At 47.6% G+C, this 27,230-nt stretch overlaps 1 protein-coding gene across 1 annotated transcript in view; it reads right to left on the bottom strand.

Moving 5' to 3' along the window:
* Positions 1–27,230, bottom strand: part of POU2F3 (POU class 2 homeobox 3) — a 71,986-nt gene that overhangs the window by 28,864 nt on the left and 15,892 nt on the right. Inside the window, exon 3 of the mRNA XM_023644227.2 lies at positions 13,652–13,686. Within this exon, the coding sequence (XP_023499995.2) occupies positions 13,652–13,686 (35 nt within the window). The remainder of the gene's footprint in view (positions 1–13,651; positions 13,687–27,230) is intronic.

Below are 27,230 nucleotides of genomic sequence, written 5' to 3'. Positions count from 1 at the left end.
AGTAGACTATCAAGGGAGGTTTCCCTACTTGACCATGTAAGTTCCATGAGGACAGGCCCACTACTGTCTTATCTATGCTTGGGACGACTGGAATCAGGGCACAATAGAGTGCCTGCTCACTAAAAATGTGCTGAATGAGTAAATGGATGAATGCATGAACAAACGGTCCACTGTGCTCTGGCCCAGCCAGATGTCATCTGAGTGTCGAGTGTTGTACACTTGTGGACATTATACCTAAAGAGGGTGATTGGCAGGTGATTGCATATAAAGGCATCAAGACACAGACAGGTTCAAGGAGTTCCTCACGGCATGGTAAGAAAAAATATTTGAAGCAACCTAATGTCCATTGATAGAACAATGGAGAGGTAAAACTGCATTGAAACCATAGAATATTATATGATCATTCATTAACAAAAATCGTATAACTCTATGTATACTGCCGTGAAACAATCTATAAATCTCATTTTTAAATTTAAAAAGAAAGTTTCAGAAAAACACATACAGTATAATTTATACATACATATATATGTACATACATATGCATTTTAAAGACTCCACATTCATACATTTCCATTAGCACTCATATCCATGCAAGTGCAGAGAGAAAAGTCTTCTGGACATATACACTGACATCTAGACATCTAAACATATACACCATACTGATAATAGGAGTTACTTCTAGGAAGGGGGCTGAGCTGAACAGGGATCCAAAGTCTTCTTTTTTATCTCTATTACTAAATTTTTTTACAACAAGAAAGAGTTCGTGTATTATGCGTATAATTGCTGTAAGTAAGGCAATCAGAAACCCGATTATGTGGAATCGTCCAGGGAATTATAGATATTTACATGGAAAGGGGAAGATTTCAGGGTGAGAGCTCGTCTCACATACCAAAGGGCTGTCAAGGGAAGGGGATGGACTCAGGCCCTGGAACTGAGGCAGGCAGAGTGACAACCATAGGGGTGACAATCACAGGCAAGTCGATTGGGGTCTAACAGGATGGCCTAACATTGCAACCCCCTCAACCCTGGGGTAGGCTGCATTCTGGGTAGTAAGTCCAAAATCCCTGGGAGAGCCTTGCCAGATACGTGAGGCCAGGAGCCAACTGACACGGTGTCAGCAGTGCAATGCATGCGCCAGGAGATAGGTTAGGCCGGAATCACCGGTTCCTAAGCTTTTGAGGCTCCTGACAAGTAAACCATTTTTTTTTGGAGAGTTTAGATAGGGTTGTTTTATTTTGCCAAAAAAAGAATATTAAAGTAACTAATATCATCTACTCAGACCATCATTGCATCACATACAATTAATATTTTAACACTAAAAAATGAAAATGTCAGATTATAAAAACTGAATATATTTAGCTTTATAAAAATTCTCTACATTTTCTGGGGCTGGCCCCGTGGCCGAGTGGTTAAGTTCGTGCATGCTGCTTTGGTGGCCCAGGGTTTCACGGGTTCAAATCCTGGGCACAGACATGGTACTGCTCATCGGGCCATGCTGAGGCGGCATCCCACATGCCACAGCTAGAAGGACCCACAGCTAAACTTATGCAACTATGTACCAGAGGGGGCTTTGGGAGAAAAGGGAAAATAAAATCTTCAGCAAAATACAACCCCCCAAAATTCTCTACATTTTCTTTTTTTAAAATGTCACCGCAGACAGTGAAAACTTAGTCATAAGATGTTATAGGTCGAATAAATAAGAGTGTCCACATACACAATAGAAGGGAAGAAGAAGAAAGCCTTTGTGCCAGACAACTGGGAACAGGGGACAGATGACCTAAGGAACCCTTTAGCTCTAAGAGTCCATGTGTCTCTGACTCACGCCAGAGTTAGGAACTCAATCCAAATTTGTCTCCATAGTTGATGAAAAATAGAGTCACAGTGATAGCAGGTGTCATTAGCTGCCCCCAACCACACTGTTTTCATTAAACGGCCAGGAGAGGGCAGTCCCAGGAGAGCCACGTTACTCCCTAAGGGGCATTTGTAAGGAGGCTGTTCTGGCTTGGGAGACACAGCTCGGTGCCAAACTCCCAACCTCAAATAATTTAGAAAACTGAGTTGGTCGGGGCTGGACCTGTAGCCAAGCGATTAAGTTCGCGTGCTCTGCTTCGGTGGCCCAGGGTTCGGATCGTGGGCGCGGACATGGTACCACTCATTAGGCCATGTTGAGGCAGCATTCCACATGCCACAACTAGAAGGATCCACAACTAAAATATACAACTATGTACTGGGGGGATTTAGGGAGAAAAAAAAAAAGAAGATTGGCAACAGTTGTTAGCTGAGGTGCCAATCTTTAAAAAAAATAATAAAAATTAAAAAAAAAAACTGAGTTGGTCAGAGTCCTGTAGGCAGACCCTGGATCCCCAGAGGGTAGGCCCTAGCACCCAGCAAACACTGAGCAAACAAGCGAGACGCCTCAGCCAACAGCTCTCAGGTCCCAGCCAGCCAGTGATAGAGTTGGGAAATATTTACCAGAGCCAACTAGATGGAGCCCATTGCCCACTCTATTTGCATAAACCCAACGAGCTCCCCTTCCTTGGAAAAGAGGTGAGTTTCTGTAGATCACTGGCTGAGAGAAAGAAAGACGACAGGGAGCAGAGCAGCATGAAGAACAGAAGGCCCTGAAAAGCAGAGAGATGGGAGTTCACGGCACCCAGGATGGAGGGATGGGTGGGTAGGCAGGTAGGTTCATTCCAACCATCCACCAACTCATTTATTTAGGAAACACATATTGAATCTCTACTCTGTGCCAGGCACTGCTCTACTGTAATAAATAAAATATAAATCCTTTTGAGCCAGCCCTGGTGGCCGAGTTGTCAAAGTTCAGTGTGCTCTGCCTCAGCGGCCCAGGTTCGGTTCCTGGCTATAGGACCACACCACTCCTCTGTCAGTAGCCATGCTGTGGTGGCAGCTCACATAGAAGAACTAGAAGGACCTACAACTAGAATATACAACTATATGCTGGGGCTTTGAGGAGGAAAAAAGAAAGAGAGAGAGGAAGATTGGCAACAGATGTTAGCTCAGGGCGAATCTTTCCCAGCAAAAAAAAAAAAAAAAAAAAAAATATATATATATATATATATATATATATATATACACACACACATATATATTTATAAACTGTTCCCTTAAATATTGGGGTGGGGGAGGCAGACCCATGCACAATAGAAGCCCATCAAGGTACAGAAGATGGAGGGGAAGGTTCTGGAGGGCTACGTGGAGAACAAGACATCTGAGCTGAGTTTGGAAAGATGACTGAGAGCCTGATGGGTAGATGGGGAGTGAGGGCAGGGCTCATTCAAAACACAGTCAAGATGCCTGTTCCTCCCTACATTCAGGACACCTCCATCCTCTCAAAGAGAATTCTCCTTGCTTCTTATGAGCACTCAGGTGGAACTTGGCAGTCCTTAGGACCTGGGAAAGAGGGGACTGGAGGCCTCTTGTGAGGTTGGACTCCCCATATCCTATTTCCTCAGAGGCTACCTGAGCAGGAACGGGACAACCTACCCATGGTAAGGAGGCTGGGCCCTTGCTGAGTTGCCAGATCCTGGACAAAGTCCTGAACCCCAGGTCCCACTGCCCTCCACGTTGCTTTACGCCAGAAAAGCATCTGGCCCTCCCAGGCCCCTGGGCAAAGCCAGGCTCTAGGGAGGGCCCCATTAGCCAGAAAGCTGCCCTTGTGCTGCCAGGCTGAACGTAAGGGGAAGCACCAAATCCTCAGAAAGGAAGTTGGTTCTGGTTCAGTCAGAGACGGGGGTACTCCTTGCCTTCAGACAGCTGCACTGTGTCCCCCTCCAGACACAGTGGTGTTAACGCTTCCTGGCCTGGTGGCTCTTGCCTAGCGGCTTGATCGCTCTTCTGAGCCACAGTTCTGAGGGCCCCAGCCCAGAGCTGGGGGCACAGAAGCACTCGACCACTGGCCCCTGCAGGAATCAATGTCTGCCCCCAGAGACTGGGTGTCCAAACCTTTCCAGACCTCAGTTTACCAGCTACACAAGGGGCCTACAAAACCCACTTCCCAGGCCTCAGAGGAGCACATCCACAGTGACGGGGTACAGTTTAAAACTTTCCTTGTTAAGATCATACACTTTCTTTGAGAATCTCATCAGGGGGAAGAGCAAGATTAATATCTACTTCACTTTAAGTAAACCCTAACTGACCGTAAAGGGGCGTTCTTTGTTCTCTGAAAAGGTTCAGCCTAATGTCCTTTAAATAGCAGGATTTCTTGGTGGAGAAAACTAAGAGTTAGTTTACAGAACTTCGACTTATGTGCAACCTTTCGGGAACCAGCCTTTTAGGTACAGTGAGGCAGGCCCATGTTTACCTGGCACAGACCGAGTCTGGCTAGTTTTTCTTATTATTGCTCTAGTAATGGGCTGAATCAGGTCCAAAGGCACAGGTAAGAGCACTCAGAGGAAGGCCAGCAGATGGAGAAATCTGGGTAGAACCGCCATCTGGAAAAAGGTGAACTCCAGGCCTCCAGAGCCTCGGAGGCGGAACTAAGAAGAGGCAAACTGGAGCCGGGCTGATGTGAGATGGGGCAGCTGGAACAACAGTGTCGCAACAGCAACAATAACTCCTGTTTCTTGAGTGCGTACTACCTCCCAGGCACTTTACACTCGAGATCCCATTTAATCCTCGTTGCTATTGTTTCCCCCATTTTACAGAGGCAGAAACTGAGGCTTGGAGAGGGCGAGTGGCCAGGTCACACAGCTCCCATTGGTAGAGCCAGGATTCGAGTCCACGTCTGTGTGATGCCAGAGCTGCACCGCTGACCACTACACTGTCCTCTGCGACGCAGCCTACAACTGCAGCAGGGCATGACAGCAAAGTCTGCGGGAAAGTATTAGAAGACGCCAGCGCAGGGGAGGGACGGCCAAGAAAAAAAAGGCAAAACAGGATGTGAACCAAGGATCCTTGGGGGTTGGGAGCCATAGGGATTTCTGTGATCACATGGCGGGGGCGGGGGTGGGGGGGGGGAGGCCTGACACTTCATCTGAACACAAGCGGTGGAGGTCCCGGGAGGCTACAGGGGCAATAAAGGCAGCTCCAGGTAGGAAAATAATCTGGATTTGGGGATAACCGATCAGCACGGAACATACTGCCTCTTATCAGGTAGGCACTGAATCCCAGCTCTGTCACTTGATTGCAAGTCACTTTACCATTCTGAGCTTCAGATCCCTAATTTGTCGAATGAGAATTATAACGCTCGCTTTACATAGTTATTGTGAGAGGAAAAACCTATTGGCTCAATGAAGTCCTCCGTGAGTTAAGCAGAAAGGGACACGAAATGGGACGTGCCCTGGTGTCCGGTAGGGAACTGAACGTAGAAACAGCTCCTGAGCCCTGAGTGTGGCCTCCAAATCTACTCGAGACTGGGCTAGACTGGGGGAAGGAAGTTTGAGGTGGAAAACGGTGGAAAAAGCTGCAGCTGTGATTCTGGGAGAAGTAGACTCTCCAGGTTCCTAGAGCTGCCTTGACAGCCCTCTGACTCCAGGGGGCAAAGAGAAAGCCAGGCCCCACCCCCTGCCCCGCAGGCATCCACACAGGCAAACACTCCTCCCCTCCCTGCACCCTTCTCACGCACAGGCCAGGGAGGCGCTTCTCACAGGGCCAGGGGAACCCTCTGGGTGGGACCCTTCTTCACCCCACCCTTTACCTGGCAGCCTTCCCCGAGCCTGCGATACTATCTCTGCCATCCCAGTTGGCAAGCCCCAGTCGGGGAGTCAGTAGGAGGGAGAGGGCTCTGGAAACGTGGAAAAGTACCGTACAAATGTCAAACGAGGGGCTCTGGGGGATGTCTCATTGGCAGAAGTTCTCGCTCTTTCTCTTTCTCAAAAGCAGCCTGGTTCACTGTCAAGTCAGACAGGCCTGTTGTATATCTGAGCTCCACCTTGGCTATTACTTAACCTCTCTGAGCTATAGCTTCCCCGGCTATACAATGGGAATGAGACTACTCACCTCACCGGGCTGTCCTAAAGATTAAGTCATAACAAATAAGACACAACTTTATATAAAGTGCCTAGCACATCCCGTCATCCTCAGTTTGAATCCTGGCTCTAGGCAAGTCCCGACCTTTCAGAGCCCAGTTTCCTCATCTGTAAAATGGGGATTACAGAAGCTCCTGCTCGGGGTTGCTGTAAGGGTTAAATGAGGTACTGCTTGGGAAGGGCTCAGCCCAGTGCCTGTGGAACAGAGGGCTCAATAAATGGTATTTGCTTCTTCTGTGATTGTCCAGGGCCTAACCCAGCTTCCCTTTCAAGACCCCTGCACCAAAGAGACGCCTGCGTGAGAGGGGAAGAGCCGGCCCTGCTGTTAGTGTCTCCAGAGTCTGCATCCACCAAAGGCCACTCACTGAACTCTTCAAAGGAAACCCACTTAGCGATCCCTGGAGAACCAGGGAGAGGCCACAGACGCTTTCCTCTTCCGCTCACGTCCTCACTACTCTCCATGTGCCCCACCCTCAGCAGAGAGGAACATTCTGGAACATTCCGTCTCCACTCCCCAGTTAGACACATCCATGGGCTTGTGCCAGTGCTGGAGCCTGAGGAAGCTGGGCCCCAGACCCAGTGTCACAGAGGGGCGTTGCAGTGGTGTGGTATGTTTTGGACAGTCTGATAAACCAGGGTGGGCTAGGGATGGAACTCACAGCTGCTCCTGTTTCTCCCTGCTCTTCACTGTCCTGCTCTCCACAAGGCTGGGTCCGTCCAGTACTGGGGCTGCTGCCCGGGCCACAAACAGGAGACTGTTGACATCTGAGCCTCGGGCCAAAGAGCCAAGTGTGGCTGGCAAAGGAGGACAAATTCCGACCAATCCAAAAGCAAAGACAGCTATCAGCTTCTGCCCACTGGAGCCTAGGGGCTGGGGGCTTAGACTGAGATATCGTGGATCTCAGAAAAAAATCGCCTTTCTGGTAATGCTAGCTTTCTGGTAGCATCCTCAGCCCATCCAAACAAGTGCAAGCCCAGCTCAGCAGCCACAGGGAGGAGAGGAAGAGAAAATTATGGGTTCTGATTCATCAGAAAATAATAGGAGCTAATGTTTATTGATTGATTACTGGATGTCAGAGACTATTCTAAGTTATAAATCTTAACTATAAATAATCCTTACAACACGCCTAGGAAGTAGATACTATTCCTGTTCTCACCTCTGGATGAGGAATATGAGGCACAGAGAGGTTGCCCAAGTCACTACGTCGGCCTGCCTCCTCTGAGACCTGCGGGGTGTGGAGCACCAGAACCATGCAGTCTGGCGTCTGGCAGGCCTGGCTTTAAATTCAGACCTGTCCGCTTATGGATGGTAGGGCAAGCATTAAATGGAATAATGGTTATAAAGCATTTGGCACTCAGTGTCTGGCACACAGGCAGGATCCAATAAATATCATTATTTTTATATTATTTTGACAACACTGGGGAAATCACTTTGGAGAAAGGAGTCCTTTGACCTCGCCAATTATCCCCTGCCTGAAAATTCCACTCTGTGGCTGCCTAGTCACTCAGTAAGCCAGCTCACTCCCTGTTGAGGCCACACTGGTTTACCACTCCTTGTTCTGACATTTTTTGGAAATTTTCAGACCTGTCCCCCTCATTGCACAGCAAGTAAGTTCTCTGAGGGCAGAGGCTGTGTGTGTTATTTCTGGGGTGCTCTTCCCAGTGCCCAGGGAGCCTCTACTTTCCGCTGCCTCGTATTTCTATGTAGCAGAGCTGTAGCAAGGAGAACATCTTTCTCTCTGCCTCCCGGTAGAAGTGACCTCTCTCTACAGCGGGTCTAGGACAGCTGTCCTCACTGGAGGTGACAGCTAACCTGCATGGCATTTTCTGAAATCTGTGGGGTGGTTTTTCTGGCTGGCTTCATAATTAGGAGGCTCGATTTGCATTTCCTGGGCAGAGGGCAGGCATTCTAGATATCCTGCAGTACAGAAGATGGGACAAATGACAAACCCTTGTTCATGTCCCATATGACTTTCAAATGCCCCACAAGACATTTGTGTCAGTAAACAGCCTGCCTATAATCATATAAGCCCAGAACCCAATTCCATTTTTTATGCAAGCACAAAGTATCTTTTGCACACTTTTTCTTTGTTGTGTGTGAGGAAGATTTGCCCTGAGCTAACATCCATTGCTAATCATCCTCTCTTTTTTTGCTTGAGGAAGATTAGCCCTGAGCCAACAGCTGTGCCAATCTTCCTCCACTTTTTATGTGGGATGCCTGCACAGCATGGCTGACTAGTGGAGTTGGTCTGCACCCGGGATCTGAACCCATGAACTTGGGCTGCTGAAAGTGGAGTGCAGAACCTTAACCACTTGGCCATGGGGCCGGCCCTGCACACTTTTAATACGCACTGATTTTTTTCTAGGGATGTCATTTTCTGTGTAAATTGAGGAAAGATTATATTTTATTTTGTTTGGAGGTTTACCAAGAGTTGTTTAACATTTTGGAAAACCATGGCTTTTGAGCTCTCAGTACAGCATACCCCTATCAGACTGTATTTGTGTCTGTCACGTTCATAAAGGTGCAAGCATCCTACCATCTCATTAAACCTTCCAGGGGAGTGTGCCCAATGACTTACCTTGACCATTCCTTCTATAGTCTCATTTATAAGCACTCACTCCTCAGCCTGTCCCTTTGGTGTTCCTTCTCCTCTAGGTCTGTCCCCATCCCACTCTGCATACCCTCTCTAGGTGACCTCACTCCCTCCCATCACTTTAGTTAACATGATTCAATTGTGACTCCCCAATATGCATCTTTAGTCCTGACCTGTCTCCTGGGCTCCAGATCCAAATTTCTCACCACGTGTTGGGCACCCATAGCCCATTATCTACCCTTCTTTCTTCTGCTGTCATCTGGACAAATGCTCCACCTCCTGTCCTCTTGATCTCTGGTTGCAGTCCCACTAATGCTCAGCATCCTAAGCTAGCAAACTAAGAACTGTGCTGGACTCTTCCCTTTCCTTTGCTGTCAAGGTACAATTTGTTGCCAAAATGCTCTTGATTTTATATCAGAAATATCTCTCAAATCTGAGTCTCTCCATGCCTACTGACACAGTAATAATAATAACAAATACGTATACAGTATGCATGTTCTAGACACTTGTCTAAGTGGTACATGCGCGCGTGCGCACGCACGCACACACACACACACACACACACACACTCATTTGATCCTCATATCAACCCTGTGAGATAGGAACCATTATTCACCCCATTTTACAGACAAGGAGTTTGAGGAACACAGAAGCTGAAGAACTTGCCCAAGGTCACAGAGCCAGGTAGAATTCAAACCCAGAATACAAACTGGGGCACTCTGGCTCCACGTGTGCTTAGCTCTTCGCTGTAATCCCTCTCCTTAGCATTGCCCACTTCTTCCTACCACAACGGCATCCCACCAGGCCTCTCTTGCATCATTCGTCCTTCCTTCCCTCCTCACCCACACCCGCCTCTAATGCTCTTCCATTAAATGAAACTAGTCATGCTTGAAAATGCCGAGTGGCTCCCTACTGCCCAAGGGATAAAATCCAAACTTCTTTCCTGGGCATCTAGAGCTCTTCGTAATCTGGCCCAACCCACAGCTCCAGCCTCATCTTCCACCATCTCATCCCTCTTCTCACATCTCCAAAGCCGTGCCCTTTACAACACTGAGCCTTCACACACTGTCTCCTCTGCCTGGAATATTCCTGCTGGCCCTCTCTACCAGTCAAGCTCCCTACTCTTCTCTTGCCACGTACTTCAGACACCATCTCTTTGTTGATATAGTTGGGCAGTATCCCAGAGCTCAGTACTGTCATGTCTCTTACAGAATTCACTGCACACTACTGCAATTTATCTTCTTACAAACGACACCCTCTATCTAGTTCTTGGAATGACTAAACCTTCAAAGAATGAATGGAATACCCCAGATCCAGCCTGTTGGTTTCTTCCGTTTCTGCCCCCAAATTTCAAATGATTCCTTTCACCGGATCACACACGATCATAAAGGCTGGGAAGATTCCATGTGACACAGTTGCCCTCACTCTCTACAGCTCAGGGTGAAAAATGGACACTCTCTTCCCCATTTCTCTTCAAAGACAAACATGAGAGGAGAAAGGAAGTCAAAGTAACCACTGAGCATACGGTATGAAAAAAATGATGGGACCATAACATTCAGACTGCAGGGGCCTAAGAGATCATTCCATCCAAACGTCTTCGTTTGATTCATGAGGAAACAGGCCCAGAAAGCAGGAGAGGATTGTATAAGGGCAGAAATAGCACCGGCACCCAGGATTGCCAACTCCCCCAGTTAAGGAACTGGCAATTTTGTCTTATCTTTCCTGGGGACTGAGGGTTGGTCCTGCTTCTAGGTCCTGGGGTCTTTCCACAATTATCCTCCAAACAGGCTCAGGCTGCTTTCCTGGGACTGGGAAGTTAAAAGCCTTAGCATAAAACTTCCCAATAAGCCAAAGTCCCTTGTGCATGCAGCTTCAGGACTGCAGGTGACCTGGCACCTTGCCACAACTCCCAATTGCACCAGCCGGCTTGGGGCCTTGCAACAAGAGCTTCACCGAGGGCAGTGGCTCATCCTTTGCTCCCTTGCGTCTGCCAACCCCTTTCCTGTATCAGATACAGAGGCTGCTCCTACACAACCACTCTTTCTTCCCCTCCCCACTCCCTCTCCCTCCCATTTCCTCCCAGTTAGTCCTGCTGAGGTCACGCTCAGCCTCTGGCTCCCAGGCCCCTCCCTAAGGACGGTGTGTATAGACAAGGAGAGAGGAGTTGAGAGACTGCAGAGGAGGATGCAGCAAGGCACCATGGGGAAAATAGGCTCTGGAGCCAAAGAGAGGTGGGTTCAAATCCTGGTTCTGCCAGTTGACCAATCGTGTGACCTTTGGTAAATTACTTAATCTCTCAAATCCTTTGCCAAATAAGGTGGAGCTGCCTAGGAGGCAGTTTCCTCATTTGTATAATGGGGATAGTTAACACTTACCTTATTGATTTATAGTGAGAATTAAACGAGATAAAGTGCCCAAATCACCTTACACAGAGCCTGGCATCAGCAGGTATTGGTTTGCTTCCCTTGTTGTGAAGTGTGATGGCATGAGTCTCAATGCACTGGCCTGAGAAATCCTGGGGACCCACCTGTAGGCCTGCAGGTGAGCTGGTGTGAATGTGAGCATGTGGGCGTCAATATCTGATGGCATCCGTGGGACAGAGGGAGGGGGAGCGAGGACGAGCCTTAGGGAGGGTGTGGAGGTGTGTGCTTGTGAGCAGAAAAGGGCTCCAGTCTAAGTGTATAAATGAGTGTGACTCGGCTGAGCCTCTCTTCCTCCAAAATTCCCCCCTCTTTAAAGGAAGGATCTGTCGTGTCTGTTCTTGTCAGTCATGAGAAATCTAAAAACCCTTCCAGGGGAGGGAGGGAACGACCCACCCCAGGAGACTCATCCGAGGGAAGCCAACTCAAGCAAGGCCCACTCCTGGCAGAAGCTAGGAAACTTCCTTCCAACTGGTGTGGAAACCATACCCCAAAAGTTGTGCAAAGGGTCATGGGTTCTCTCTGCAGGCTGCCCAGGGCCAGAGGGGCTGCCCTCAGCCTTGTTCCAAGCGCGAGGGTTTCTCAAGTTTCAGAAAGATCACAAGGCAACCAAACCCACTGGGACTGTGGGGCTGGCCACCTCCAGGCAGGGCTGGTATGGCGATATCTTGGTGTGGGATGGCCTCCTCCCTGTGCATGTGGTCCAACGGCCTGGGGCAGCGAGAGGTAGGCCCTAGGCTGGGATCCTGAGTCCTCAGGATGGAAAGCACAGGGCACAGGCCATATCCCAACCTGCTTAGGACTCTCTTTCAGGATCACAGAGTCCTTGGGAAACTTCCTCCATCCTCCTGCCCTTAAAGGAAACCTGGCCAAACTCTCCCTTAGACAAGAATCTGTCTCATATTTAAAGACCTTGAGTGAGGAGCTGATTCTATAGTCTCTCTCGGTAGTTGATCCAGGGTTTAATAAACGACATTGGCTGCAAGGCCTCCCTCATAGCTAACCTAGATATCTCTTTAACTGAAGTCTCTGTTTTAGGTCCTGAGCACAGAGGGAGAGTAGTCGGCCTCTACTTGTTAGCAAACTGCCCCAGTGAACAAAATTGAAGAAGTTGCTTGCCTAAGAGGGTTTGGCTCAGGACTCAAGATTATTCCTCCCTCTGACAGTAAACGATACAACTAGAGTTAACAGCCTTTTAGGAAGCGTTAGTGGTGACTTCAAATCACTGTGCAGATAAAGGAGGAGAAGAATCCATGTCTGCGTTTTACCCCCAGCCCCACCCTAGGCTTCCATATACAGCTGGATTCAGAATAGCGGAGCAGGAAAGAGCCCCAGTGAGTCCCAGCGCACCACTACACTGGGATTGACCTCCCTTCCCCTGGCTGGCTCCCTCTCCAGCCCGCTTTGCTCTACCTGACCAACTCCCACTCATCCTTCAGAGCTAGACTCAGACATCACCTCCTCCACAAAGCCAGGCCTGAGCTCCCAGGAAAAATTAACTGTGCCCATTTCTGTTTGACACCATGTTTTTTCCACATCTCTAGTAAAGCAGGAATGAGATTGTATTATAATTAATTCACTTAAAAGTCTCTCTCTCCCCCCGTCTACTTCTCCCTCTCCCTCCATCTCTGTCTCCCCCACGCCCTCAAACTAGACTGTGAGCTCCTCCAGGCCGGAGACTATGTCGTCATTTTCCTTGTATTCCCACACCTGGCATAGTACATGTTCCCCCCACCCCAAATCTATGGAATAAATTAATCTTTCAGCTGAGAAAACTCAGACCAAAAATATTAAGTGACTTGACTAAGGTTATATAGCTAGTTAGTGGCAGAAACAGGACCAAAACCCAGGCTTTCTGACTTTGCATCTAATTCTCACCACTCCGCCTCGCTCTAGGGCCCCCCATTATTGCTTCCTGGGTGTCTCCAGCTTGGACTTCCTCCTCCCACCATCTGCTTCTGACATCACACCCTGTCCTGGCCCTCACCCCCCAGCCTTCCCATCAGCCTCTACCCTTACAGGGAAAGTCCTCTCCCTCCACCCCACCCTACTCTTTACACATCCATCCATCCATCCTGCAGTCTGTCCAACACCACCTTCCCTGACTAACTGGAACCCCACCCAACTCGGCCTCCTTCAAAGGCACCAAGCTTGCGTCTATGCCATCCCCCTGACCTGGGCTACGCACTCCTTCCTGAGCTCTTTTTGTTGTTTCTCTCTTTTTGTCCCCATCTTCTTCCTTTAAGTCAGGAGCCCCCTAAGGAACCCACACACTCCATCCTTGCATCTCCATAAATTCCTCTACACACAGTCAGTCCACACAGACAGACTTGCCCAAGAGGCAACTGAGGCTGAGTTCAGGCAGGAGAGGAGCTGCTGTCCCAGATTCTGGACCACATTTGGCACGCAGTTGATCTTAAATGGATGCTGCACTCATCAGTACACTTCTGAGGGGAAAGCGAAGAGGAGACTCCATCACTGGACTGTGGGCTGGGGGAAGGGTTGGGTGCAAAGGCCCTTTAAGGCTGCGAGTCTATGAATAAACGCCCTCAAACTTACTTAATCTTCTTGGTATCCCCCACACCTGACACAGTGTAAGTGACCCCCAAAATCTATAGAATAAACGTTTTCTTCTGAAAGTCCTTACCTGCCTGTTGAAATCTAGGCCATTTCGATCATTTCCTGGAAGAGATAAAAAAGAAATTAGTTGCTAGCAGGATTGGTAGAGACTGAAGGTTAGAGGAAGAATAGGATGTTGGGAGGGGCTTGCCCTCATTCTGAAAAAAAACATCTGCTTCCCCCGTGGCCAGGAGCTTCTTGCTTGTCCTATTTCCTGGAAAGCTCTTTGGAAAATCTCCTCCAGGGAGGTGGGTAACCAGGCAAAGGGGAGACTGGCTTGTCCAAGGTCACATAGAGTCAGTCTGGATTAGAATTTGCTGCACAAGGCCGGCTTCGTGGCCAAGTGGTTAAGTTTGTGTGCTCTGTTTCAGTGGCCCAGGGTTTGCAGGTTTGGATCCTGGGCATGGACCTACACACTGCTCACCAAGCCAGGCTGTGGCAGCTTCCCACAGAGAAGAAGTAGAAGGACTTACTACTAGGATATACACCTATGTACTGGGGCTTTGAGGAGAAAAAAAAAAGGAGGAAAATTGGCAACAGATATTAGCTCAGGGCCAATCTTCCTCCCCCAAAAAGAAAAAAAAAAAGAACTTGCCAGACCAGAGTGCTGGTTCTGCTGCTGTCCCTCAGACAGAAGCTATTACATACATTTTCATGGATAAGCAAGGAATGACCAGCCACACATCCTAAAGAAATTGCGTGAATGCAAGAAGTCCTCCCTCTGTCCTAGTCCTCCAGGGGTGATGACCCCTCAATCATGTCAGGTAGACACATGTCAATCCTGTTTTACCCTCCCCCAACTTTCATTTCTTGTTTAGGTCATCTTTTTCCTTTAACAATAAATGTTGGGTTGAAAAAGTAAATATGTGCTAAATAGAGAAAACTTTTTGGTTCAGAAAAAGTATAAAGTAGCAGAAAACTCACTCTGCTGAGAGGCAGCTGTAATTAATATTTTTGTATACTTTATGGTCTTTTTTATGCATACCTTTCCCACTGATATACACCACCCCATATAGATTTTTACCCTACTTTTTCCAGTGAGCATCATAAATATTTCTCTTATATTATAAAGGGGCATCATAAATCTTTCTCTGATGCTCACAAGCATCATTTCTAATTGCTACCTAATATTCCATTCTATCAACATACCATCATTTGCTTAAACATATACTTATTGTTAGAGAAATTGTTTCCATTCTTCACTATCATAAAATTTCCTATGCGTGTAGATCTCTAGGGCAGGAGCGGCCAACTTTCCTTTGGGTCCCATGGTTTGTTGGCTATATAGTGGCAAGGAAAATGACTATTTATTAAATACTATACACTCAGAGCCTAGCACTGGGCTTAGTATAATAGGAGCTCAAAAACATATTGATTGATTGAATGAATAAATGAACAAATGAATGAATTCAGAACTTTCAATCAGAAAATTCTTCTGCTTTTCATTGGATCTTCAATACCTTCAGAATACAGCTCGAATTTCTTAGCACAACGTATAATTTCCCATATGACCTGGTTTCTGCCTACCTCCCCTGCTTCGTCTCCTGCCACTCATGATTCCCCCGGGGACTCCTTCCCGAGGGCCCTGCGCTCCAGCCCCACGGAATGCTCGCTCATGTCCAAACACATCAGGCCTCTCACGTTTCCATGCCTCCATGCACTGTTCCCTTTCACAGAGTTAGCCCCCCGCCCTCTCTACCAACGACATGGCACTTATCACGTAACTCCTTATTTGTCTGCAAATTCTATGAAAATGTCACCTCCCCAGAGTGGCCTCCCCAGACCACTGTTTACGGTCACCTCCACTAGTTTATGAATTCCCACTAGTTTATGAATTCCTTGAAACTGGGACAATGACACCCATTTTTGCATCCTCAGTGGCCACCACAGTTCCTAACATGAGTCAGAGGTTCATGAAATACATGTAGGTGAACTAATGGAATCTAAGAGAATCCTCTGGAGTTTTAATGTAAGCCCGGTTCCCTCTGCTCTGTTTAAACAACGCGGGGAAGCGCAGACCTTTCCAGTATGGTTGTGGCATCTCTGAGAGCAACTGGGCCAGGAAGATGAGAGCAGAGCGTGAACGGTGAGGGGATCCTGAGAAAGAGGAAAATGGTGAGATACGAGTGATCTCTGAATAGCAGCCTGATTCTGAGATTAACTAAGATGATATACAAAATCTACGAGGGGAGCAGAAGGTGGGAAGGGCCACAGACTGAAAACAGTTGTGTATAGAGGGGTAGACTTGAAGGTAAAATTGCTCTTATCTTAAAAAAAAATCCTTTCATGATATTGTAAAGTTGCCTAATAAGAAGTAATTGTAAAATTGGACAAAAGAGCAAATCCATTCCTTCTACAAGTATTTTCTAAGCACACTTTACATGCCGGGCACTGTTCTAGGCACTGGGAATAGAACATTGGAGAAGACAGAAATCCCTGACTCATGGAGCTAGTTTTCTAGTTGAGGAAACATAAAAGGAAGAAGTAAACAAATATATAACTTCCTTTAGAGACAATTACTGTGGGGAACAATAATACACGGTCGGGGGAGAGAGCATCAGAAGCTGTTCATAACCAGGGTGGTCTGGGAAGGCCACTCGGGGGAGGTGACATTTTCATCCAGTGAAGTGAGGACCCACCCTTTTGAAGGTCTGGGGAAGATCATTCCAGATAGAGGGATCAGGACCTGAGGCAAGAACAGGCTTGCACGCTGAGGAACAGGAATGAGGCTGGAATGGCTGGAGAGAAGTGGCTGGGGAACCAGGGGCGAGATGACACAGATCCGGTAGACAGGTCATGGTGAAAACTTTCAGCTGTTACACCAAGGATGATGGGAAGTGATGGAGGGTTTTGAGCAGAAGAGTAACATGATCTGACTTAAGTGTTTAAAACTGCAGTCGATCAGCCGTAGAGAGTAAGAGAGTAGAAAGGGAGACCAACTGGGAGGCTGTTGCAATGGCTCAGGTGAGAGAGGGCTGTGGACTGGGTGGAAGGGTAGCAATGGAGGTGGTAAGAAGGGCCTGGATTTAGAATACATTTTGAATTGATAGCTCATGGCAGCAGTTGATAGACGGGAGGTGGGGTACAAGGGAAAGAGAGGAATCAAGGACGATTCCTAGGGTTTGGGCTTTCTTGATGGAGTGAGTGGTGATACAATTCCCTGACATGGGGGTGACTCGGGGAGGAGCAGGCTGGTGGTAGAAAGTGAAAAGCTCCATTTTTGGATGTGTTGAGTTTAGGATGCCACTTAGATATCCCAGGAGAGGGAGGGAAATGAGTTTGGACTGAGGAGAGGTATCAAGTCAGAAGTCTAAATCAGGTAGTTATCAGCTTATAGGTGGTATTTAAAGCCATAGGACTTGGTGAAGTTACAAAGGAACTGAGTCCAGATAAAGAAGAAAAAAGGGTCAAGATTGGGATGAGGAGAAAGAGCCAGCAAAGGAGACTGAGAAAGATTGGGCACTCAAGTAGGAGGAAGACCAGGCAAGTATGGAGTCTGGAAGGCAAGAGGAGAAGGTTCCAGAAGGAGGTAATAATATATATGTGAATGAGATCTAGAAATTGAGAGAAACACTGGGAGCCAAAACACATTGACTTGAGGGGGTCATCAGGTTTGTGGACAATTTAAAAAGGTCTTTGCTTTTGGTTCCTGTGAATGCCATCACTGTGTTTGTGAGATCCACAAAATGAAAAAGACGAGCATGCAGAATTCAGAGACTGATTTTAAAACCCACCAGCCAACAAAATTAACAGCTTCTCTTGCACATAAGTTTTTCCGTGGCCCTTCTCAAGAGGCCTCTGAACGTGAGGATACACCTGCTGCTCTTGGAGCCTGGTGACAGAGTTTCTCCTTCTCATCAAATTCATCCTTACCTGCATTGGTATCTCCGCCTGACTTTCCTTGAATCCTGGGCTAACTGAATGGCTGGACTAGAGGAGCCTGGTCCAGCCAGGACCTCCCAGGAGTCTGACCCCATGACATTCCAGGAGAGCAGAGGGTGGCACGTAGCTCAGCGCTGGGCAATGAGTAAGGGCTCAGGTCCCCAACGCTATTCCTATTCAGATTCTGACTCCACTGCTAAGCAGGAGACACGGCTTCCCTCATGGTCCCCAGCCTGAGAGAAAAGCTCAGAGCCTCTGGGGGTCTCAGTCGAGACACAGTGACGTAGTCTACTAGAGGCATTAGTTAATTTCTGATGACACCCGATTCTCTCTCCAGATTTGGCCGAGGGGGAGCTGCCTCAGCCCTCGTTTTACTGCTGCACTTGTTCCTTCTCTCTCCCATGGTCCGCTGGACTTGCTCTACCTGGCATCTCTCCCCACCCAGCCTACAGGAGAGGCCTGGGAGGTGGTGCCTGGGAATTCTGGGCCAACATCTAGCTCCCTGGGGTGCTGCTGCTGCCTTAATGCTCTAGATTGAGAGGTGACTGGTGAGGCAGTCCCAGGACTCAATTTATTCACCTTTGAAACAGTGCAGAAGGTGCTCCTCTTCCCAAAGAAAGGAAGGGGTACCATCATCATATTGGTCCACAATCACCAGAAACTTCTTTTTCTACCCCTTTAAGATGCTATGTGGAGGAGCAGTGGGGCATACTTAGAAAGAGTTCTGGACTTAAAGTCAGAGCCCTGGGGTTCCAGCCTGGGCTCCCGCACTGCGCAGCTGTGTGACCTTGGTCAAGGCAGGAAGTTCCAGAGTCTCAGGTTTCTCAGTGGCAAAGGAAGGTCATAATTCCCCTTCCACTCACTTCCCAGGAATATAGGAAAGCTTGAGTAAGACAAAGCTGGTGGCTGTGCTTTGTAAGCTGGGAAGCAATAACCAATTGTGGAGCTGGGCTCCAGACATCCTGGGCTATTCCTCAAACAGGCTGAGCTTGGTCCTATGTTAGGGACTTTCATACTCTGTTCCCTCTGACTGGAATGCCCATGTTTCCCTAGAAAATACACACTCATCCTTCAAGACCTAACTCGAATGTCACACCCTCCATCAAGCTCATCCAAAGGGATTTCCTCCTCTGTGTTTCCACATCTCTTATTTATATCTCTTATAGCACACAGCACATTTTTTAGAGTCAGTGGTTTGTGTGTCCATATCCCTCAGGAAATTATGAGCCCCTAGGGGCCAGGGCTATCATATCTTGTTTATCATTGTAACTCAAGTGCCTCAAAGTGTCCAACACATAGTAGGTGCTGAAAGACTATGTGTTTGACCCAAATTACTAAGAAACTGCTACCAAAATGAATCTTCCATTCAGACCTAAGAAATCACAGGCGTCACCATCTGCAGAAACCTGAACACATTCTATTTCCAAGGCCTGGCTCCCTCTTTGGAAGGTGGCAGCTGTTGCAGAAAAAACAAAGCAGGACAGAGACACATAGGAGCAATTTTTTTCCTTTTAAACATTTATTTATTTACTGTACAAAATATTTACACTATCGCTGTAACCGTCTGGCCCTATTTCCTGACCTGATGGATTTGCAGCAGGCTGTGGTCTCTGCTGAAGTTCTAGAAACCCGCTGACACTCTCCTTGGCGTTCACCTGGTGCCTGGTCTCCTTCAAAGATACTAAAAGGCCAGAAGCTTAGCTGGCCCCCCAAGTACCCGGGCCACAAGGGCATAAATAAAAGAACGGGCCCAAATAAGAAATGTGAATTGAAAATTGCCCAAGAAGTAACAGCCACTCTTCCTTCTCTCCAACACATTGTATCTTTTCCTCACACTGGCCAGTACCAAGGCAGGACTAGGAAAAAAGGTGAAAGGCCAAAAAGAGAGAAGATAGTTTTGAATAGAGTTAGAAGAGACAGAATAAACTGGAAGAAAAGAAAACCACAGCAGGAGCATTATATTTAGAGTCAGAAGAACAATGAAGTCCAACCTCCGAGGGGACGCACCTTGCTAAGCTCAGAGAACCTCAGAGAACCTGAACTGGGACCAAAGCTCGGGTTTCTCAACTCCTGTACTCATTCAATTTCCCCAATAAACACACCGCATCAAGAGCGCACCAGAGCATTCAACTTTAGTCAACAGCTTAGGCAAATAAACAGGATAGATGTTGATCGATTTTAAAGTAATTTGGAGCCGAGAGGGAGATTAATACAGAAAACTGGATGATGGACTCAGGGTTAGAAAACATTTTTGCAGGTTCTAATAGGAGGCCAACACCAACAAGATGAAATGGAACAGGAATAAATGTAAAGTCTTGCATTTAGGTTAAAAATAAACTGTATAAAGGTAAACTGGGCACTTAGAAATCGTTAAGAGGGTAAATTTTGTGTTTAAATTTTATTTTATGTTATTTTACAACATAATTTTAATAAACTTTATTTTACTTTTTACAATAAAAATTAAAAAGAAAAAAAGTAAGCTGAAGATTTTTTTTTAATTAGGGAATTGTGTTTTGACAAATACTCTAACCTGGAAACCTTTCTACTTCATATTGAGTAGTCAACTAAAGTAGTCAAATTGCACAAAAGCATGCTCTGCCTTTAAGACTGTCTGCTGTATGACCCAACAACCCCACTTCTGGGTGTATACCCAAAGGAAATGAACACAGGATCTTTAAGAGAGATCTGCACCCCATGTTCATTGCAGTATTATTCACAATAGCGAAGATATGGGAACAACCTAGGTGTCCGTCAGCGAATGAACGGATAAAGAAGATAGGGTGTATGTAGATATATATATATACACACACAATGGAATATTATTCAGCCACGAGAAAGAAGGAAATCCTGCCATTTACGACAACATGGACAGATCTTGAGGGTATTATGTTGAGTGAAATAAGCCAGAGAAAGACAAATACTGCATGGTATCACTTATGTATGGAATCTAAAAAAAAAGTCAAATTCATAGAAAGAGACAGTAGAAAAGTGGTTGCCAGGGACTTGGGGTGGGAGAAATAGGGAGAGGTTGGTAAAAGGGCACAAACTTCCAGCTAGAAGATGAATAAGATCTGAGGATCTAATGTAAACACGGTGACTATAGTTAATAACACTGTAATGCATAACCGAAATTTGCTAAGAGAGAACTTATGTTTACTCACCAAAAAAAAAAAGATAAATATGCAAAGTGAGGCATATGTTAATTTACTAGACGGTGGGAATTTTTCCACAACGTATACATATATCAAATCACCACAATGTACACTGTAAATATCTCACAGTTTGATTTGTCAGTTATACCTCAACAAAGCTCAAAGAAGACTATCTACAGCATTGTGAAGCCTGATAAGGAGTTTCTTCACCAATACCACCAACCAACCTCCAAATGGAGCTAACAATAGAAATAGTCACAGCTGATGCTCGTGGTGATTAAAATTTACGTGTGCATTCCTGACCATCGAAATATCTCTACTCTGTATTTCACATTTTTAAAGAGGCTAAATCTCCTACAGAAATCCAGTACAGTCATGAGCCAAATAAGACCTTTAGATCAACGATGGACCGCATATATGACAGTGGTCCCCTAAGATTAGTACCGCATGGCCTTGGTGTGTAGCAGGCTGTACCATCTAGGTCTGTGTAAGGGCACTCTGATGTTCATGCAACGACGAAATCTGACGATGCATCTCTCAGAACATGTCCCCGTGATTAAACGCACACGACTGTATACACCTCCCCCAACAAAAAAAGAAAAACAAAAACAAACGAATCTTATTTCCCTTTATTGGCAGACACTATTGGGAAATAAACATACTGCAGTTCCTTGCGGGGAAAGGACTATAGGAGAAGCTGGTGTTAGAGTATCTCATGCGAAAAAGAAACAACAAAAAAGGAGTTTTCATTGACCAAAGCTCAGTATTGGCCCCAAACGTGCCACACGTGGGTGCTGAAAAAGCTAATGCTCTCCCATGCGTTAACAGACATGCAGATCATTGCAGATCTCAGACTGAGAGCATCATGCCCAGTTCAGGGCGCCATTTTTCAAAAGATACCCTGATGAAATGGGCTATAGAGCCTGAGGACCAAGATGGTAAGAAGCCCAGCGTCACACTGGATAAGGAGAGGGTATTCAGGCCAGAGAGCACACTTGCCTTTAGACAGAACCTTCTTCAAAGGGTCGCCATGAGAATTAAATGACTCATTTTGTTAAGTGTGATAACGGTGTTGTAGTTAAGAAGGAAAATGTCCTCACGTTTTAGAGGTCATACTGCCATATTTAGGATTGAAATGTTATAATGTCAATAATTTACAAGCAAATATCCCGGCGACAAGAATGGCAGAAGTCTGATGGTTGTCGAGAGCAGGCAATGAGTGTACGGGGCTCACTGTATTCGACTCTACTTTTGTTTGTGTCTGAAAATGTCCACAATGAAAAGTTAAAAAATAAAGTTTTCAGGAAAAAAATGGATGAATCAAATATGGCAAAATGTTAACCGTTATTAAATCCAGGTGATGAGTATACGCTGTTCATTAGACTGTTTTCTCTCTTTTCTGTATTTCTGAAGTTTTTCAAAATAAAACAAGCCAACAAGGGAACACTTGAAAGCAGTGTGCCAGGTGCATAGTAAGTGCTTAAATAAATGTCAGTGGACTTTTTCTTCCTCCCCAAATGTTGGCATGGAAGTGAAACAGGCTTAGCCTGCAGCTCCAAAGAGCAGAACAAGGGCCAGCGATGGAAGCTTCTGGGAAGCGGGCTTCATCTCAGCATAAGGAAGAATTCTGTAAGAAGTGGAATTGTCCAGCTGTGAAACGGGCAGTTTCACATCAGCAGAGCTGCCCACTGCCAGGAATATTCAAGCAGAGGCTGCGTCTTTCAGGGATGTTACAGAATTAGGTTTTGAATTGAGGGGCAACTTGAGAGCATCAACAGGGGGCTCTCAGGTGACCCCTAAAATCCCTTCCATCTCTAAAGTCTTGGGATTCAATGCAGCTGATTGAAAGGTACCAGGGCTTTTTCTTCCCCTCCCAAAGCTGGTCGCCGTCTGCAGCATCTGCAGGGGGAGGCACAGGAAAGACCAAAGAACTCTCCTCACCATTTCTCTCTGTCCTCTTTGTTCTGCACACAATAAAAGACAAGGACACAGAGCGGACGAGGAGGCAGAAAGCGCTCGCAAAGGAAGCTTCAGAACCCCGTCTCTGGAGATCTTGGGGGCAAATGGGTGAGATCCGTGCCAAGCTGGAAGGGCTACCAGCTGGGGTCTCCCAAGGCCTCTTGTGGTTCTCATGTTCCCCTGGGAGTCCCCAGGCCATGACGCTTTCAGCAAGAAAGCAGAAGGAGAGCAAACACCTTGCAGCCCTGGCTCATAGGGCTGGGAGGGACCCCAGGAGGTCGTTGGGGCAAGTTCCCTGCCTTTGGGAAGATGAAGCATTAGTATTCACCCCATTTTCAAGGTGAAGAATCTGAGTCTCTACAAGGTTAAGTGATGATACATACAAACAGACGGAGCTTTTAAAGTATGGGCACATGTTGGGAATGATCCTCAGGGGGAGACAAAAGCTCTCACTGGGTTTCCAACCCAGTGTGGTGTACCCTACCCACTCTAGCATGACTACATTGTTACCATGTCCGAGGACTCCACCCAAGCCCCAGTTTAGCTCCCCAACTCCAGCATCTCCCTGGGCCCTCATGGTTCCCAGAACCGTTCATTGGTACCAAAGGGCTCCCAAGAAAGGAAGAGGCTGGGGCTGCAGTTCGAGGGAGCAGGGTTAAATATGAAAACCACGGCCCAGTCCATAGAAAATGGGATTAAGTGATCAAAAGAGGGCAAAAGGCACAGTGAATTAGCGAGGAGCCCAAGGATTCTGGAAAGAACCTCCTTAGGCCAGAAAGGTCATCACACCCAATGGAGTCTCCATGAGAAAGGCAGTCTGCAGGAGGTGCTGGGGTGTGAAGAGCAACATCCACCTCTGCCTCTCCTCCCCTGACATCCAGTGAGCACCGGGTCAGCCGTGCAGCCTGCCTGGCCAGGACAGTAGGAGCCGGCGCCAGCCCTCTGCTTTCCCACCTCTGAGCCTGCAGCCTCACAGGCCCCGCTGATTTGCATAGCTTTGGCAGCCCTGGGATGTGAGTTTGCCTGGGGAGCAATTCTCTGGGTGAGGGAGGTGGAAGTACAAGAATGGAGAACCGTTCCAGCAGGATTTTTCACTTCTGCCTGGTAAACAATGCAGAGAGCATTCGGCAATGGGGAGGAGCCTCTCCCATTTCTGGACTGCTTCTCTTCTCACCAGATCCGCTCCTAGTATAACGCAGTAAGCCTTTCAGTGCCACTCTGTGACCACTTGGCAACTTGCTGGCACTTCCTGGGACAGCACATATTAAAGTCACCAGAGCAAACCAAGAGACTTCCCAATGAGGACATTAAAACCAGTCCAAACAGTTCATAGGACCCCCCAGACACCACGCCTACCTTTTTGGTTACTTGAGGTTCCTCCAAGGAACTGAGAAGTCTTGCCTAATGGTCAGAGTGCCGAGCAGAGAACGCACAGTAAACTGAGCTGGAGGGTCACTTCAAAGGCTGTTTTACACTGGACTTTGGGCCAGTGGCTTAATCTCCATAGCCTTCACTTTCCCTTAAATATTAAAACAAAAAAGTTTCTGTCTGCATTCCTGCCACCTCTTTCATAGGAGCAAAGAAATGCCCAGAAGGAAACTGAGGATGACCCCTGAAGCCACCTGAAGCACAGGACACAGGAGGACCTGTCATGGACTGTGGGAAGGGCACCGGCTTAGGGATTGGGAGATGAGTTCCACTTCTCCACTAGCTGAGTGTCCTTGGTCAAGTCGCCTGACCTTTGAGGGTACAGATGGCAAATGCAAAGACACGGCGTGAGTGCAAGCCATGCCCAGGCAGATATCACTAATGGATTGCTGCACCCTCTTCCTTTTCCTAAACTCGGTGCTCAGAGATCACCACCAATGATCAGAATTAGCTCTCCCGAACAAACCCACTTGCTACTCCAGGACTGGATGACCTTTCAGGTTCCCTATACCTCTGACAGTCTGTGCATTTGGGGATTTTCATGATTTAAAGCTTCTTCCTCTCTACCCCAAGGGAGAGAATGGCAGAGTAACCATGACCAACCTCACGGCTTCTTGCAACATGGCCTTTGTGAGGGACCTGCTGACTTTTCTCCACATGCACCGTCAGGAGACTGAATCCCAAAGCCTTGCTCTCGAGGCCCTTCCCACAGGTCTCGGGAGCCCGGGGACACACCACAGTGGACAGAAGGCACTCTGCTGCACCCCTTTGCTAGAAGAGAAGTCCAGCATCTTCCCAGCTTCCCTCTGCAATCTGTCACATCATTCTTTGATAAACGAAAGGCTCCTCACCAAGGCCTCCTAGTTTTTTAGGAAATACAAACCCCATTTCTTCTCAGTCCGAGCTAGAGATGGGGCTCTCTGGGGCTCTTATGCATTGCCCCCTCCTCTCCAGCTGGCCACACACTGATGCTGCAGTCACCACCCCAGGGGCAAAGGAGACAGCATGATCAGGGGCTAAGCTGAAGGAGCATCCTGGGCAGTCGCACCAGGTTCCAGAAAAAGAGTCCAGGGACTCAGGCTACTGTGGCAAGGAAGCGGGCCAGAAGAGTCAGGTTTCCACAAAAGTCTTGACTCATAGTCCCCTGACCCTGGCAAAACAATAAAAATCCATCTTCAAAGGAAGAACTCTGTTAAATAAACCCAGGTTGTGGGCGCTCCCAACAAGCACATCTCAGAGAAGCACCTCAGCTGCTATTTTTCTGTCAGAACATTTTCATGCTCGAGGGGACCACAGAGACTCCTGGTACTGCACCCATCATTTACAAGTGAGGAAACAGTCTTGGAGAGGACAAGTCATGAGCTAAAGGTCACACAGGCAATAAATGGCAAAGTGGGAACAAACCCCCAGAGCTCCGATGCCCGGACCTGACTCTCTCCACAGCCCATGGGGCTCTTTCCAGGTCAACTCCAGACCAGCACCAGCTCCACTCCTGGCCCAGCCTTGAGAGGGGAAGAGGTGCAAGGTCAGTAAGAGACCTCTATCCTAGCCCTCTTTCCAGGGCTGAGTGAAGTCTTGGGAGAAGGGGTGGGCAAGGGGCAGGAGGAGCTGGCAGAGAGGGGCATGAATGCGGTTGGGCTCTGGTTCCCATGTGGGCGCCGATGTCCTTTGTGCGGCTCAGCAGGGCATGTGTGGAATGAGAAAGCTTACACGGGAGATGCCATCTCATATTCGTGGAACAGCTCACACTTCCAAAAGCTGCTACAGATACACTCTCCTTTCGTTCATTCCTCCCACTCGGTTGCAGATAAGGAAGCCCAGGCTGGGTCACCCGGGCTGGAGGGAAGGAACTCGATGCATCTCAAAGCTCTGGCTCCTGGGCCAGTGTGCTCACCACCATGCCAGGTCACAGTGCCTGCGCTGGGTTTGCTCCTTTGCTTTGCAGTGACCTTTCACATCCAGTTATTTGATCCTCACCACACCTGTGAGGTCTACAGGGTGGCAATTACAGAACTCCTATTTTACCAGTGAGTAAACTGAGGGCCAGAGAGGGTGGGGCTTGTTAGACCTCACACAGCCATCTTCTGAGTCCAGACACCATGTCCTTTCCCTCATGCGGTGTAATGCTGCCAGTGTCACGTCTTCCTCTCCTGTCTGGGGCCTATGTTCCTGGGGCTGGAGAGGCCACTTCTGAGGGAAGGGTGGTGGGGAGGGGAGAGTCTCTGTTCAATGAAACAACAAAACAAAAACAAAGGACAGGGTGGTTGGGGGTGGGGGTGCAGGGACATGGACATGCCTCTGGGGCGGGGAAAGGCTCCTAAAGAAACATCCTCTCAAACCCTGCTGTGGCCTTGGGAAAGTCACTCCCCTTGTCCGACCCCAGTCGCTCTTCCCGTAAAATAGGAGACCAGGACTAGATCAGAGAATTTTCAAGCATTTTGGCAGCAGAACACTGTTTTCAAATAATAAGGATTAATTAATAGCTGACATTTATGGAGCATTCACCAAGCTCTGTAGTAAACATTTTATACATATGGCAGCATTTAATCCTCACAACCACCTGTGAGTAGGTGCTCTTACTATCCCCATTTTACAGCTGAGGAAACTTGAGGCTCAGGGAAGTTAATCACCTTGCCTAAGGTAACTGATTAGTAAGTCACCGAGCAGAAACTCAAACCCACATCTGTGCACCAGCCAAGGCTGTCCACACTACACTACACTCTCTTGAAATGCAACCGCATCTGGAGTTGCTGCCGAAACTCGAGGCAAAAAAAGGACCTTTAGACTTTCCAGAACCATAAATATCATCTTGTCTCGTTGAATCTGTCCCATCTCAGCCCTGGGTCCTGGGAGAAGGGGTCTTTCTACCGACTCTCTCCCTTTCTTCTGCCATTTCCCTGCTTCCGGAGTAGTAAAGACAAACCCGAGTCAGGATGCACACAAGCAGCCCACACTGGGGCGAGGGCGTGGGCTCTCCATGGAGCCCATGTCTTAGCTCCTGAGTGTAAGTGGGTATGACAGTGAATTCACAGGCAGGTCTACGCAGGCGATAGTCCATCTTCCTCATAGAGGTTCCCTGGATTGGCTGTTGGGTCACTGCCCCACCATGTGGACACTTTGTCCCTCTGATACTAATACCAGCAAATAGCGTTATTCCGTGGCAGGCATTGTTCTAAGTGCTGTACA

Source organism: Equus caballus, chromosome 7 (genome assembly GCF_041296265.1).
Source record: "Equus caballus isolate H_3958 breed thoroughbred chromosome 7, TB-T2T, whole genome shotgun sequence".
Lineage (NCBI taxonomy): Eukaryota > Metazoa > Chordata > Mammalia > Perissodactyla > Equidae > Equus > Equus caballus.
This window is presented reverse-complemented; position numbering and strand designations above follow the sequence as displayed.